General features: G+C 55.0%; 1 protein-coding gene across 1 annotated transcript in view; it reads left to right on the top strand.

Moving 5' to 3' along the window:
• Positions 1 to 1,168: 1,168 nt before the first annotated feature.
• LOC105466049 (SPARC (osteonectin), cwcv and kazal like domains proteoglycan 2) overlaps positions 1,169 to 15,082 on the top strand; it is a 29,409-nt gene continuing 15,495 nt past the window's right edge. The window contains exon 1 of the mRNA XM_011714886.2: positions 1,169 to 1,637. Within this exon, the coding sequence (XP_011713188.1) occupies positions 1,449 to 1,637 (189 nt within the window). The 5' untranslated portion in view covers positions 1,169 to 1,448. The remainder of the gene's footprint in view (positions 1,638 to 15,082) is intronic.

Genomic DNA, 15,082 nt, shown 5'->3' with positions numbered 1-15,082 from the left:
CCAATAAATCCAACAGCAAAGGAAACAAGAAAACACGGAAAGGGAGCTATTGTTTTCTGTTTTCCCAAGGAGACTCCAGCCTGAGCCACTGAGGCATTCAGAGTTCCCAGACAGGCCAGATTCAGGGTGAGGAGGAACCTTGTAAGCTATGTTTTTTCCTACTGATTAAGATCATGTTTTTCATTGCCTTTTAAAATTTTATTTTTTAGATCACAGCAGCTAAGTCTTTTTAAAAACACAGTCTAGGCCTTGGGTCACAAAAGTTCACTAGGTTTTGTCCCATTAGATGATGTTTCCTCTTTAATGTATTTGTAATGTAAACCTCTCCCCATTTCTGCTCTGATCTTGGGACTGTGGCCAGCCTCCAACCTTTCCCCGCTGGTATGTCAACATTTAAATCTACAGCCAATAAGGAGGGTCACAGTTTCAACAAAACACCTTAAACAAAACCAGCACCCCACCCCATCCCCGCACGTCCCAGCTTCCCCAGTGGCTCATTCAAACTAACTTAAAGTCAAAAAAAACATAAGCAAATATGCCTTTTCCAAATTTGCAGCCTCCAAGGCAGATGAAATGGTCAGACATTTGCCTTTTAGGGTTGTCCTAGGAAGAGCTAACAAAAAGGGTGACAGCCCCTAAACAGCTGCTTGGGAAGGAGGACATCTGCCTCTGTTTCACCAGCCACTCAGTGCTCAGGCCTTGCCTCGCGCAACGCGGTGCCACTGGGGAGCAATGGTTCTGAGCAGCCAGTTGTTATATGGCTTTTGTTTTAACGAAGCCACCCATTACGGTAGAGCCATAACTCCAGGAAGCCAGCTGTCAGGGTTGTGGCGCAGGCCCCTGCGGGTGGGAGGCAAGGGGAGAAAAACGGTGTCTGGCCAAATTCCCTTTCTGACACCTGAGCCTGGCTGGCTTTGTAACCGGAGAGTTTTGCGCCCTTTCCCCCATCCCATCTTCCCCGGGGAGATCCTGGGGCCCTTCTTGCTCTCCATCCTTGGAGGGAGCTCAGGGACATTTCGGGATTCTGATTTCTTGGTCTGCAACTCCCTGTGTGCCAGGCTGGGCTGGGCCCCGCTGCGGCTGGCTGGCGTTTGGCGCTCTCATCCAGAGAGCGCTTCGCTTTGAAATCTACCCACTCCTTTTTTTTTTTTTTTTTTTAACCAGGTATGATGATGTCAAACGTGATGCTGATGCTACAGTTACAGCCCCTGCTGGCGCAGCCTCTCTGATTCTGTCTTCCTCTCCGCGTCCAGTGCTGGGCTTTTTCAGACAAGTGCATCTCCTAACCAGGTCACATTTCAGCCGCGACCCACTCTCCGCCAGTCACCGGACGCAGACCGCGGGAGGAGGGCTGAGGACAGCCGCGTGCTCTTCACCAGCAGCGGGGTGGGAGGAAGGACATTAAAATACTGCAGAAGTCAAGACCCCCAGGTAGAACCCGGACCACGATGCGCGCCCCGGGCTGCGGGCGACTGGTGCTGCCGTTGCTGCTCCTGACCGCGGCAGCGCTGGCCGAAGGTGACGCCAAGGGTCTCAAGGAGGGCGAGACCCCCGGCAATTTCATGGAGGACGAGCAATGGCTGTCGTCCATCTCGCAGTACAGCGGCAAGATCAAGCACTGGAACCGCTTCCGAGACGTGAGTCCGCAGGGCCGCCCGGGCAGAGGCCCAGGGTTGCAGGTTAGGGGAGTGAGCTCCAGGATCTGCGGGAGTGGCCGCCGCACGTCGCAGCCCAAGGCTCCGCAGCCCGGCCGGCTAATTACACGGAGAGTAAACAGTATGGGGGGTCACAGCCTGGCGCCCCTCCCCTGTCCCTGTGGCCCTGGCCGGCGGCCCTGGGACCCCCCCAGCCCCGGGACCCTCAGCCCCACACCCGCCCGACACTCCGGGGGCGCACTCTCCCGGGTCGCCCCTGCGGGCCGGGAGCGGGAAGGGGTGCGGGGCCGGGGGAACCCGGGCTCTGGCTGCTGCTGGACCCCGACCCGCTCCCCCGCTGCGTTGTGCGAGCCGCCCCCGGGCCTGTCCCAGCCACGGGGATGCTGCAGGCTGCACATACGGGGCACTGCAGCACCGGCAGGTCTGGGTGGGGCCGGCAGTGAGGGTGGCATCGGCTCGCGCGGTGCCCTCTGTTCCCACCGTGGGCTTTGCGGGAGGGGGCAGCAGGGGACGGGAGTGTGGCCGGGGCTCTGGGTCTGGGGTCCCAGCAGCTTTCCTAGGCGAGATGGTGGAAGGCGTGTCTGTACGGGGGTGGGCTGGGGTTCCCGTGCAGAAGGGCGCGCGAGGACCCAGGAGGGTTTTCCTGGACCAATCTTTCAGGGGGGAACCCAGCTCGGAGCGAGGGGAGCAGCTCGGAGCCGCAGGAAGGCTCCCGACTCGGTGGGCTTGAGAAGCCCGGGAGAGCCCAGAAGCTGGGTCTGGGGGCCCCCGGCGGGCGCCGCCCGAACCCCTGCGTAACCTTGGGCCGAACTCCGCGGGGTGGGGGCGGGGGGGCGGCTGCGGCACTTTTGTTTACCGGCACCTGTGGATCGGAGGGGAAGTCGCAGGCGGCGGCCTGGCGGGCCAGCTCCTTCCTCCGGGCCGGGCCGGGTTGTGGGCTGGGGAAGCAGGGGTGAGGCAGGGCGGGCGGAGGGTGTGGCTGGACCCCGAGATCGTTGGGGGTGCTGTGGGAGATGGGCCCGGATGCGCCAGAGGCGACGCCGGCTGCTCCTGGCGACCTGGTGCTCACCATCACCCTGACCCCAGAAAACCTCTTCTAGGACCCCGGTCCTTACTCCTGCTTCCCTAGATTCCCTCGTCCGACCCACCCAGTACAACGCAGGCCACACCATGACCTCTCCGGTTTTCTCTTAAACTGTGTGCATCCACAAGTTCCTTGGAAATTTGTTTAAAATACACTTGCTTCATAGGCTGTCCAGTCAAGTAATGGGAAGAGGCAGAGATTTGGATCTTTTTGTTACCGTCAGACAAGTGACTGTTTCTCCCCAAAGTCAAACTGGCAGGTTGTAATTCACAGAGGACAGCAGGAACCACGGGTAGCCAGGTCTCCAGGCTGAGTGGCCGGGCCCCCGATGGGCTGCTGATCTCCGCCTTCTCCCCACTTGCGACCTGTCCAGCCGCAGGAGCCTTGAGCCCCGCGAGGCCTTCCCGAGGCACCTGCAGGCCCGGCGCAGATGAGCCGCAGTCTCCTGCCGCCTCCTGGGCAGCAGCCCGGCCGCAGCAGCGAGGGGGTGGCAGCAGGCCGGCCCATCCGGAATCCATGTGTCACTGGCCTGGGCCTCCCTCCGACTCACTGGCTGTTTGATCTGCCAAAATGAGACCAGTGAAGGTCAGAGGGAAAAGCGATGCTTAATCAGAATAGGAAAGGTTTAAAATAAAAGATTCCTCCCCACCTCCCTTCTTCCACCTGCTTCTAATAGCCAGCTCAGTGGGTGAGAATAAATGACTTACTGCTTGACCCCATGGCACTGGGCTGCCCACCTGTCTCCCTGTATTGGTGCCAACCACTTCCCCCTTCCTCCCATGCTCATCAGAAGAAGGGCACTAGATTTGAAAGTCTTCAGGACTTGCACATATAAGATTTATGGGAAAGCTTTAGGCGTGTGTTGATTTTGGTAGCCTCAGGCTTTTGTAGGGCAGATGTCCTCTAAAACCCCATTGAAGGTAGTCCTGGCTGCAGGAGGACAGGGTCAGGGAGAGAAGTAGGACAAAGAAGGCTGGGCAGGAGGGCCTGGCCCTGGGGATCTGTTGACAGCCTCTGCAGAAAGGCAGGAAGGAGGCTGCTAGCTCAGAGCCACTGCATTGCATAACTCTAGGGGTGTCACAATAGAAATGTCGCCCCCTGAAGTTGTGCAGTGCACAGACAGTATACAGGGTCCCCACCAGCACTAGAAACGTATTCCTCTTCTGCCAGAAGAAGCCCTACTTCCTGCCTAAGGGCTGAAGGCACTCTAACTGGGCCCAGTAGCAATGGGCTTTATATTTCCATTAGGCCAGCTCTTTGGAAAATATGCTCCTTGGTTCCTCAAAGGAGAGATGGGAATTTCATTTGAACCCCTTAAGGGGTTGCAAGGTTGAACTGGGACTTTGTTCATAACCCCATAATGGTACAGGGCCCCTCATTTGCCCTAGTAGGGTGGAGGCAAGCAGGAGGAGTGGGATACTCTCAGGCAACAGGATTGGGAGGGAAATGCCTCATTAAATGATGTGGACAGAACTGAAGGGGGAAGTTGAGGGAATCATGTTGAAAGGGTCAGGAGAATAAAGAAGAGCAAGAAAACTTGAGGAGTTGCTCCACTTTGGAATTGGCCAGAGCTGGTTGAGAGGGAGCGCAGCTTAGCATCTTTCTCTGAGCACCAGGATTATAGGGAAGGCAGGATTTACCAGTTGAGTAATCCTCCCCTCCAGTGGGCTCAGGGCTTTCACAGCCTGCGCCTGGCTAGATCTCTTCTAATGCTAGGTGCCCGACTGCCAGGGAGGAGGGGATTCTGGCAGAGGAGCAGGGAGGTTGTGGACTCCACCTGGCTCCCTGGCCCACAGATCTAGCCATGCCCTGCCCTGGGCAGTCCTGGGCTTTTCCAAGCCCTGCTGCCCGATGCTCCTACCTCCCAATTCACTCCCTGCACAACTGGGTGGAATTTAATGCAGGTCTTTGGAACAAAGCATCTAGGGCCTAGAGGGATGGACACTTGGAGGAGACAGGTCCATTACACAGCATTCTTCAGGGCAGGCTCCACAGAGCTTGGCTATGAAGAACTGACTGTTCTCTTTCTTCTTGGTTCTTCTCTACTTTGTACTCCACTTCTACGAAGTTTTCATTATATTTATGAGTGTCTTGCACAGTGCTTGGCACCCAGGAGGCGCACAGTTCATATAAGTTGAGTCTCTGGTGCAGTGAGCACTCATGTCTGCCAGTCCCTACGGAAAGCACTTTAATTTGAGTGGTCTCTTGTGCCTGTCGACGACCTGGGAGATAGTTATTGTTACTTTACAGACTACCATTTTATGGTTGTAGAAACTGAGGCACACAGAAGTAACTTACCCAAAGGTCAAATAGCTAGTAAGTAGCAGAGCTGAGATTTGAATCCAAGTCATCTCACTTAATTTTGCTTTTCAGGGAATTCTAGGGCTCACCCTTAGCAAAAGTGAGAAGGAAGGGTCTATCCTGAAGAACAAAGTCTACCCTGGCTCGTGTCCTCTGAGTCTTCAAGGATGCCCTGAGTAGGAGTGTCACCTCCTGAAGGTGGGCCAAAGCCCCCAGTGTCTCCAGCAGCCTTCCCATAGCCTGCTCCCCACCCAGGCCTAGCAACACTCCAGAGGCAGCTCTCCACCCAGGAGGGGCTGGGGTGCAGTGTGCTGGGACAGCTCTGGCCTGGGTGCAGGTTCAGACTCTGCCACTGACTGGCCCCAGGATACCGGACACATCACATAACCCCTCTGAGCTTCGGTTTCAGACTAGGAAACTAAAAGGGACGCATAAGCCTGAAGGCACCTTGTCAGGGGGCTGGAGGGCTTCCAGGGCAGGTACTATGCTCCTTCCCGATGGAAAAACCACCAGATGGGTCCTCATTTCTGGGGCTGGCCCACACCATGCCTGTCCCTGTGAGAAAGACGTTACTGCACGTTCACTGTCACTCATTCACTGCAGATCTGAGCACTTCCTGGATGCCAGGGACTTCATCATGATCCTGGAGTCTGGTCCAGGGATATTGTTACCTGCTGGCTACATATGAGTCTCATGTGTTTAGGAACACCAAAAAGGCAAGTAGCAAGTAGCCACAAAGGGGCTCCCTCCTGACCACCCCTCCCTGCTTCCCACCCCACACACCTAAACCAGCGTGAGTGTGGGGATGCGCTGCGCCAATGTCTGTGGGTAAGTGTGGGTGTGTGAGAAGAACCCAAAAGTGGGTCAGGATGGATTTCATAATTGGGGTTTGGGTCCTCTGCCAGATAAAGTGACTAAAAACAAAATAAAACATATAACAACAACAACAACAATTGGGGTTTGAGAATGGAAGGGTGGGCCTTTCCCTGACCTCCCCTCCACCCCGGCTTCTAACTGGAGCAGTGTCAGCAGAATGATGGGCTCTTGAACACCCAGCCAGACTCCAAGCCTGGGAAGAGAGGGAGAGAAGAGCCCTCTTTGCCTGGAGAGGCTGTCGTATGCTACTCCAGTCTTGCAGCAACCTGAGAGGATGGGAAGCCAGCACCCTCCCCTCCCCTTCTCGAAGAGGTCAGAAGGCTACCTGGAGCACAGAAGAGCTCTGTCCTACCCTGAGCCCCAAGGGCCAGAGAGAGTGCTCTGCTCATCTTCCCAGTGAGGGGATAGAACTAGTTGTGACCTTAGGGCAGCCACTTCACCTTTATGGGCCTTGATTTTCCTGGTGGTTTAGTGGGGAGGCGAAACCAAATCATCTACAGAGGCTTTAGCATGCTGTGACTCCAGGAAGAGCCTGGAAATGGCCTGGCCACCCACAGGTATACCCTGCCTATCCTGCCACACCACCGCCACAGGCTGGGCAGCAAGTCTTTGGGTTTAAGGAAGAGATTCTCTTTTTTCTCCAGAGAAAGTACCTGTGACCAGATTAGGGGAGGGTATATTAGCTGGAGACCAAGAAACCTGAGAAATGGGGCCTAATGGCATCTTGGGGCAAGCACCAGGCTGAGGACGCACGTATCATCTCTCTTAGTTAGCTAGTTAGCGTGGGCTGCTGTAACAAGATACCAGAGATGGGGTGGCTTAAACAACAGAGATTTATTTTATCCTCACACTTCTGGAGGCCAGGAAGTCTAAGATCAGGATGCTGGCAGACTTGGTGTTTGATGAGGGCCCTCTTCCTGGCTTACACTTTTCTCATTATAGCCTCACATGGCAGAGAGAGAGAGAGCATGAGCTCTATGTAGCCTCTTCCTTTTTTTTTTTTTTTTTTTGAGACAGGGTCTCACTCTGTCACCCAGGTTGGAGTGCAGTGATGCAGTCCTGGCTCACTGCAACCTCCACCTCCTAGACTCAAGCGATCCTCCCACCTCAGCCTCCCAAGTAGCTGGGATCACAGGCACACACCACCACGCCTGGCTAATTTTTGTATTTTTTGTACATAGGGGGTTTCACCATGTTGCCCAGGCTGGTCTTGAACTCCTGGACTCAAGCAATCCACCCCCTTCCACCTTCCAAAGTGCTAGGATTACAGACATGAGCCACCATGCCAGCCTCTAGCCTCTTAAACAGACCCCGATGAGGGCCCTACCCTGATGGCTTACCTAGACTGAATCCACCCCCCCAAGACCCCGCCTCCTAATCAACTCCCATTGGAGGTCAGGATTTCAGCATTTGGGTTTGGGGGAACACAAACATGCAGTCTACAACGCCATCTCTGCGTCTCCTTGCAGGAGCAATGTGGGTCTTCTTAGATTTGCAGATGGGAAAAATGTATGCCCAGGCCTAGGCCTGGATACAGAATTTAGATACCACTGTGCCCAGCCTCAGTGTGCAGACCTGGCCCGGCTGTGGCTCTTGAAGTGTGCCAGCCTCTGACTGCCCAAGGGCTTGGCCAGCATCCAGTTGCAGGTGTGGCTCCTTCCTTGGGGTTCCTGCAGCGTTTATTGGCCATAACTCATTTGGCACAGGTTTAGATGCCACCTCATAGCATCACTTAAACTGCGGGCTGTATCTTCCGAGTCCTCCTGCTGGTATTTGTAATGTATGTTTGTCACATTCCTCCCATCGTAATCCCCTGAGGACAGGGTCTGGGAACAGACTGCCTCGCGTAGCTTACCACCCCATCCCCAGAGCATTGCATGGGGTGTTTGGCACACAGTAGGTGCTCAATGTAAACGTGTGCACTGTGGCATGTTAGAGCCAGACAGGATCTCATCCAGCACATTCTCTGCACCCCTCCCTCTCCTCTCCAAGTAGCAGGGCTGTGGGTTCAAATAAAGAGGGGCTGGGGTGCTGGTCTGACTGTGCTGGTGATTTGGGGAGATCTCTTCCTCTTCCTGAACCCCAAAACATTGGGACAAACACAGCAACACGCTCAGCACCCTGAATTTCAGTGATTCATTTGTGGGATAAGGGAGTGAATGATAAATGAAGGACGACTGTCCCCGGGTCTCCCTGTCCTTCAGCCCTCTGTGCCTGTCCCTGGCTGCAGCCAGTCTCCCACTTTATCCTGTGGAGAGGGTGCTCTGAGCCTCTTCCCCACTCCCACACCTTATTATGCCCAAAGAGTGTGCCAGTCACCTATCAGACATGTGGATGGTGGGGACAGGGCTCCCTCGGGTAGAGAACAGCTTCTGTAGGGCGGGGTGTGCAGCCCCCTCCTGCTCTCTGCCCTAACACCTGCCAATCTGTCAAGGCTGCCCTGTACAGAAGGGTAAGCCAGACCCCGCTGGTGTCTTACCTCTGCCTGGATGCAAACAGCTCGCTCCTTCCCTGACCCCCTGTCCCCTGGCACAGGGCAGAGGACGCAAAGAGTCTGAAATCGTTCAGGCTCCTATTCTGCTGATCTCCAAGTTCTCAGTTTGGAAGAACTGGGGGAGCAGAATCCTGGAGGCTCAGAAGCACTGAGCCCCACATTTCACAGGTAAAGAAACAGGGCCAGCCGGGCGCGGTGGCTCAAGCCTGTAATCCCAGCACTTTGGGAGGCTGAGACGGGCAGATCACGAGGTCGGGAGATTGAGACCATCCTGGCTAATATGGTGAAACCCCGTCTCTACTAAAAAATACAAAAAACTAGCCGGGCGAGGTGGCGGGCGCCTGTAGTCCCAGCTACTCAGGAGGCTGAGGCAGGAGAATGGCGTACACCCGGGAGGTGGAGCTTGCAGTGAGCCGAGATCCGGCCACTGCACTCTAGCCTGGGTGACTGAGCGAGACTCCGTCTCAAAAAAAAAAAAAAAAAAAAAAAAGAGAAACAGGGCCAGAGAAAGGGCAGAAAAAAAAAAAAGAAACAGGGCCAGAGAAAGGGCAGGCACCTGCGACACCGCTCCTCTTGCGGCCCGGGGCTCTTCCCCTGCACCATGGCCTGTGGCTCAGCTCCAGCCCTGGGGGTCTCCCTCAGACCTCCCTGGGGCTTGAATTCTGACCCCCATCCCCATGTTCCAGCAGGGAAGCCAGGGTCCTGAGGCAGCTCAGAACACAGCCCCGGGCCTCTCACTCCTCCCACTGTTCTCTGCCCTTTATGGACTATTGGGGCAGGGACCAAGGACTAGGGCAACCACCAAAATGCCACTGGACCAGCAGGGAGGTCAGGCCCCGGGCATCAGGTGGGTGTTGGCACAGGCATACCTGAGCCCAGGCCCAGCCCGGCTCCTGGCACGCGGGGAGTGATGATAAGCACATTTTTGCCCTCCAAGGAAATTCCTCTGAGGGCAGAGGAGGTGGGAGGCTGGAGTCTTCTAGATGCCTGTCTCCTTCTGTTTATCCAGGCCTAATACAGCCTCTGCCGCCGCCTCCAAGAGAGGGGCAAGTATTTATACCTGGCCCCTCTGCCCCCCACCCCCCTGCCCAGCCACCCCCACCCCCTCGCAGGGATGCTGCCTCCCCAAGTGCCCTCTCCCGGGTGTGTGATGGGGTGTTAATCCTCAGCAGAGGAGGATCCCAGGTGTCGCCACTGGGCCCCGCCTCGCTCTTTTCTGGGTCCTTCTCTCTGTGCCCTGTGGCTGTTTCCAGGGAGGGCAGGAGAAGGCCACAGAGGCCAGCTTCTTTCCAGTCCTGGGCCTTCTTCGGTGGACTGGCCTCCGTTACAGGCTCCCTTGCCTGAGGAATGAGGTCAAAATAATGGCAGGTACAGGGCCTCTCAGATGCTGAGCCAGGCCTGGCCCACTTCCATTTTTAGAGATTCTTGGTCTATTAAAAAATGAAGAAATGCCGTAACAAGGTTAGGGAAGTTGTAGTGTATTCAGTCTTATGATGACCGTCTTCTTTCCGTCCTCTTGCTGTGCTTCTGGCTGTGTGGCAAGTGGAGACAATGTCAGACATCCATATTGAGGCCCCTTGTAACACTGAGATCCTACAGAGCCTCTGCCCAGCCCTGCCCCTACGCTCCCCGGGTGTGTGCCAGAGAACCCGGGGTTCAGGTGTCCTGTCTTGTGTGTTTTGAAAGTACAGAGCTTCAGTTCACAAAGTGCCCTTGCAGACATGATTGCTCAGGTTCTTCTGTAGCTCAGAGGGGAAGGCAAGGGGGTCTTCCTTATTTTGCAGCCAAGGAAGCCAGTCCAGCAAGGGAAGCAACTCACTTGCTGGCAGTCAGTGGCAAGACCAAGCAGGAGCCCAGGCCCCCCGAGTCCTTGGTGGTGAGGGGTATGGGGGTAAGGTCTCCCTGTCACACTGTGCTGCAAAGAAGCAGGTGGATCTTGACCCCATAAGCCAGGGTCTGGAGGGCTGCTCTTCTTTGCTGATGCGCTGCTGGGCCCCAAGCTTCCCACCAGATGGAGAAGCTGGGAGAGATTGGGTTAATTCAAGCTGTGAAGTGAGCGGGTGATTTGGGTGCTAATTAAAATGACAGGAAGTAAACAGCACTTGGAAACACCCAGCATGTGCCCCCTAAGCCTGACTAGGCTTGCGCACTCACTGCTGTCTCCCCCAGCCTGGCGCAGTGGGCACCGTCTCCATGGCAACTGAGCTGAGCTGCAGAGATCAAAGCTGGAGATGGGTTAGCTCCAAACCAGCCAAACCAGGGGTCGTGTGAAGGGGTTTCTGAAAAATGCCTGGAGAACGGGGGCCCCCAGGTGTCTTCCTCTTCCACCGCCAGACCCTCCCCTCCTAACTGCAAAACTCCCTGCCTAGGGCTTGAAGCTGAGTTGGTGTGGTAGGAGAAACCACCTGTGGGCTGGGATTGGGCCTCCTGGGACCCGCCCCTGGCCTGGGACTTTTTTCATCAGCTAACATTCATGGAGTACTGGTTAGAGGCATGGATTCTGGAATCACAGTTCTGGGTGCAGCACTCTTCTCCTTTGCAATTGCTGTGTGACCCTGCATAAGTCACTTAACCTCTCTGAGCCTCAATTTTATCATCTGAGACATGGAGATAATAATAGTAATGTTTCTTAGAGTTGTTGTGAAGAGGAAACAAGCCAATGAATGTAAAATGTTTAGCATAATGCTTGCCAAGTGGTAATTGCTGTAAAGATGTCAGCCAGTGTTAGGAGTGTGTATTACTAGATGCTGGGCATAGAGAGAAGAAATTTACATGATCTCTGCCCTCAAGGAGGGCATCCAAGGAACTGGCCATCTAACTAGGGCAGAGTGAGGCGGAGGCGACATTGCCTGGTGTCACTGGAGCAATGGTAGACTTCTGTGAGGTGCAGCTGGCCTGAAGGATAAGGAGTGGGGCTCGGGAAGATGATGGCCGAGCTGGGTTTTGGGAGATGAGTAGAAATTCTGGGGCTGACGTGAACTGGCATTCCAGATGGCGAAGGCTGTGCTGGCCATGCTGGAACCTTGCAGGAGGGACCTGGAGCCGGGGTAGCCAGGGAGAGATCAAGAGAAGATGGAATTTCTTCTGTAGGTGACAGGGAACCCGTGAAGGGCTTTCAAAATATAATACTTATGATATTTTTTATTATTTTTAGAATTTATTTTATTTTATTATTTATATTTATTATGATTATGATTATGTTTTTTCCCTTTATTACAAAGTAATATATGTTCATTGCAGAAATTTTGGGGAAAGTTGGGGAAAAGCGGAAAGATGTCAGAATTCTCTGTATTCCTACCCAGCAGAGGAAATGACTATTACCATTTTGGTGTAAATCCTTTTCACCTACTCACTTTCTTTTTCCCCAAATGAGATCAAACTGTATATTCAGTTTCAAGGAGGGAGAGACCGGGTCAGAATTGTGTTCTGGAAGGATCTGGGTGGCCACAGCCATGTGGAAGATGGTGGGAGGAGGGAGACCCTCAGGAGGCGCTGCAGTTGTTCGGGTTGGGGTGGTCCAGGCCAGTGGGTGGAGGGCAGGGAGGGCAGGCAAGAGGGATTTGGGAGGGGAAGGGGCAGGACAGTCTTTGGGTTGGCAAGGGTGGCACTGTGAGCCCGCTGCGGGAACAGGCCTGGAATGGGAAGCAGGAGCCTGGGTTCTCCCGGGACCAGCCTGTTCCTCAGCACACCTTGTATTGCTTTGTGTGAGGCACCCTCGGAGGGAGGAAGAACGGCTGCTCTTTTTCATCCCAGAGGCCCTGTGTTTGGGGTGAAGACACCCAAGAACATCAGCAAAGTGTTAGACATAAGCACAGAGCGGGAGGGACCTGAGGCCTCATGGCTGGCTCAGTGGTCTCTAAGCTGCCTGCCTAGAGCCAGCGCAGAAGCCTGGCCCAAGCTGGGTCTTGCCCATGGGATTCCAGAAGTCTCAGGTAGCACGTGGGTGCTGGAAGATTTAAAAAGCTCCTCGGGGAAGGGCACGGTGGCTCATGCCTGTAACCCCAGTGCTTTGGGGGGCTGAGGCAGGAGGATCACTTGAGCCCAGGAGTTGGAGATCAGCCTGGGCAGCATATCAAGACCCTATCTCTATGAAAAAAACCACACCAAAAGTTAGACAGGCATGGTGGCACATGCCCGTGGTCCCAGGTACTTGCAAGGCAGGAGGATCGCTTGAGCCTGGGAGTTTGAGGCTACAGTGAGCTATGATCGTGCCACTGTACTCCTGCCTGGGTGACAGAGCAAGACCCTGTCTCAATAAATAAATAAAAATAAAGAGCTCCTCGGCTGATTCTAAGGCACAGTCACCACTGAGGTCCTCATGGCACAGTAAGGAAGTGACTTGTTTGAGGACACGCCGTGGGCCAGGCTGAAAGTGGACTCCTGGTCCAATGCCCCTTCTATGTCCTCTCTCTACCTCCTCCTCCTCAGTGCAGACACTGGTCTTCTCTCAAGGAGAGATACTCTAACTTATGGGGTGGGAGTAGGGGATGGGGAACCCTGGCTCAGTTCCTCTTTTGTCTTGCAATCTCTGGCCAGTTGCTGTTCCTCTCTGAACCTTCATTTTCTCCTTTCTTCTGGTGTTGATCCTGTTGGCTCTGACTACTTCATAGGACTGTGAAGACAAAAGGCAGACCCATCCAAATTCCTGGAGAGAACTTACTCTAAAAGCACCATGCAGGCTGGGCACAGTGGTTCACGCCTGTAATCTCAGCACTGTGGGAGGCTAAGGCAGGAGGATTGCCTGAGCCCAGGAGTTCAAGACCAGCCTGGGCAACATGGCAAGACCCCCATCTCTATTAAAAAAAAATGTTTTTAAATTAAAAGCTTTACTCATATAGATAGGTAGATAGATAAGCATATCTAAGCACCATGCAATACAAGCCATGGGCTCTTCCAAATCCCCATTTTCCAGGTGAGGTTGGCAGCAGAGCCACCTGCCAGCACTCTCAGGTGTGGAACGGGGCCTCTGTTTCCTGAGAAGCCCCGGGTGCCCTGATGAGACTATTTCTCACAACTGCTAATGAGCCCACTGGGGTGCCAGAAATAGACACCCAACGCTGCACTGAAAGGCATTATTCGCACTTGCCAACAAACACCTTCTTATCAGCTTAAAGGTGGCACCAGCCCACACCTGGCCTCAGGGGCCCTCAGTGTGTCCCTGGGTTTTGCCCTCAGAGTGGCCACTCCCAAGTTGCCCACAGGACTTCCTCATCCTTCCTCCCTGCAAGACCACCTAGGGGACTCTCCTCACACCGCCTATGGTCTCTGCTGTCCCCGTGGTGGCCTCTCCCTCTCCACTTTTACGGGGTTCCTCATGTGGCATCTCTGTCCCCCATTTCCCCACCCGCAGTCCGGGGCCTGTTCGGCTTTGATTTGTTAAGTGCTTCTTGGATCCCAGGCACCCCACAGGTGCCATCTGCTTTAATCTCTGAGTAGTGCCGTGAGGCACTGAGCCCCTTGAGGTCGGGTGCTTGCCCAAGGTGCACTGGTCAGGGGAAGCCTGGGGATCTGCAGAACCCCAGGGCCCTGCTCTCCTCGTCCCTCTCTGGCTGGCTGTCTTTGCTCTCCTGGGAGTGAGGGTCCTGGAATCCAGATCCACTGGGGCCCTCCATCCCTCCCACCCAGCCTGGCCACAGCAGAGGCAAAAAGCCAAGGCTGGAACCTGGGGCAGTGCTTTGCACAGAAGGGGCTGCCTCCCTGCCAACTGAGTCAGGAGGGGAATAGGGGATGGTGGAGCTGCTGGGGAAGTCCCTTTCTTAGAACTCCCACCCCATCCCCACTTTCCCCCAAATTTCTAATCAGAAATTCTTGGTCTTGATCTTTGAGAATCCACTGTGGCCGGGCGCGGTGGCTCACGCCTGTAATCCCAGCACTTTGGGAGGCCGAGGCGGGCGGATCACAAGGTCAGGAGATCGAGACCACGGTGAAACCCCCTCTCTACTAAAAATACAAAAAATTAGCCGGGCGCGGTTGTGGGCGCCTGTAGTCCCAGCTACTCGGGAGGCTGAGGCAGGAGAATGGCGTGAACCCGGGAGGCGGAGCTTGCAGTGAGCCGAGATCGCGCCACTGCACTCCAGCCTGGGCGACAGAGCGAGACTCCGTCTCAAAAAAAAAAAAAAAAAAAAGAGAATCCACTGTGTACTGAGTCCCAAAGATTCCACTCACAGCCTGGCTGGAGGTTAAGGCAGCAGGGTTGGGCCAGAGGATGGAAGTATCAGGGGCCTCAGATGACGCCCAGGGGCTGGAGGTGCCTTCCGTACTCCCACTCTGGGCAGGTGGGTTATGGGCACACAGATCTTGTTGGTTGAGGGCAGGTATGGTTGAGGGCTCATACCTCCCTCCCAGCACCCAGCCATTTCCTGTCACCTGCACAGTCTTGTCCCCACCCTTGCCCCAGGGGATGATGGGTACAGATGGGAAGACCCCAGCTGATGGAGACCAGTTGCTACTTTTGCCCCAACCCTTGTCATCATGGCCTCAGCAGCTGCACCTCTCTTGGCCTCCCTCCATCTTCTGTGGGGTGGACCCCCAGCAGAGGACCCCTGCACCCCGAGGAGCTCCTGGAGAAGGCTTTGTTGGTTTTAGCAAATGAGGGAAGTGGTACCTCCGCGGAAGCTTGCCTAGGGGCTCAGGAGTGCTCAGGTCAAGCCCCAGGGATGGGGTGGGTGTGAC

This window comes from Macaca nemestrina, chromosome 9, assembly GCF_043159975.1.
Source record: "Macaca nemestrina isolate mMacNem1 chromosome 9, mMacNem.hap1, whole genome shotgun sequence".
Lineage (NCBI taxonomy): Eukaryota > Metazoa > Chordata > Mammalia > Primates > Cercopithecidae > Macaca > Macaca nemestrina.
Note: the sequence above shows the minus strand (reverse complement) of the source record. Positions and strands in the feature narration are given on the sequence as shown.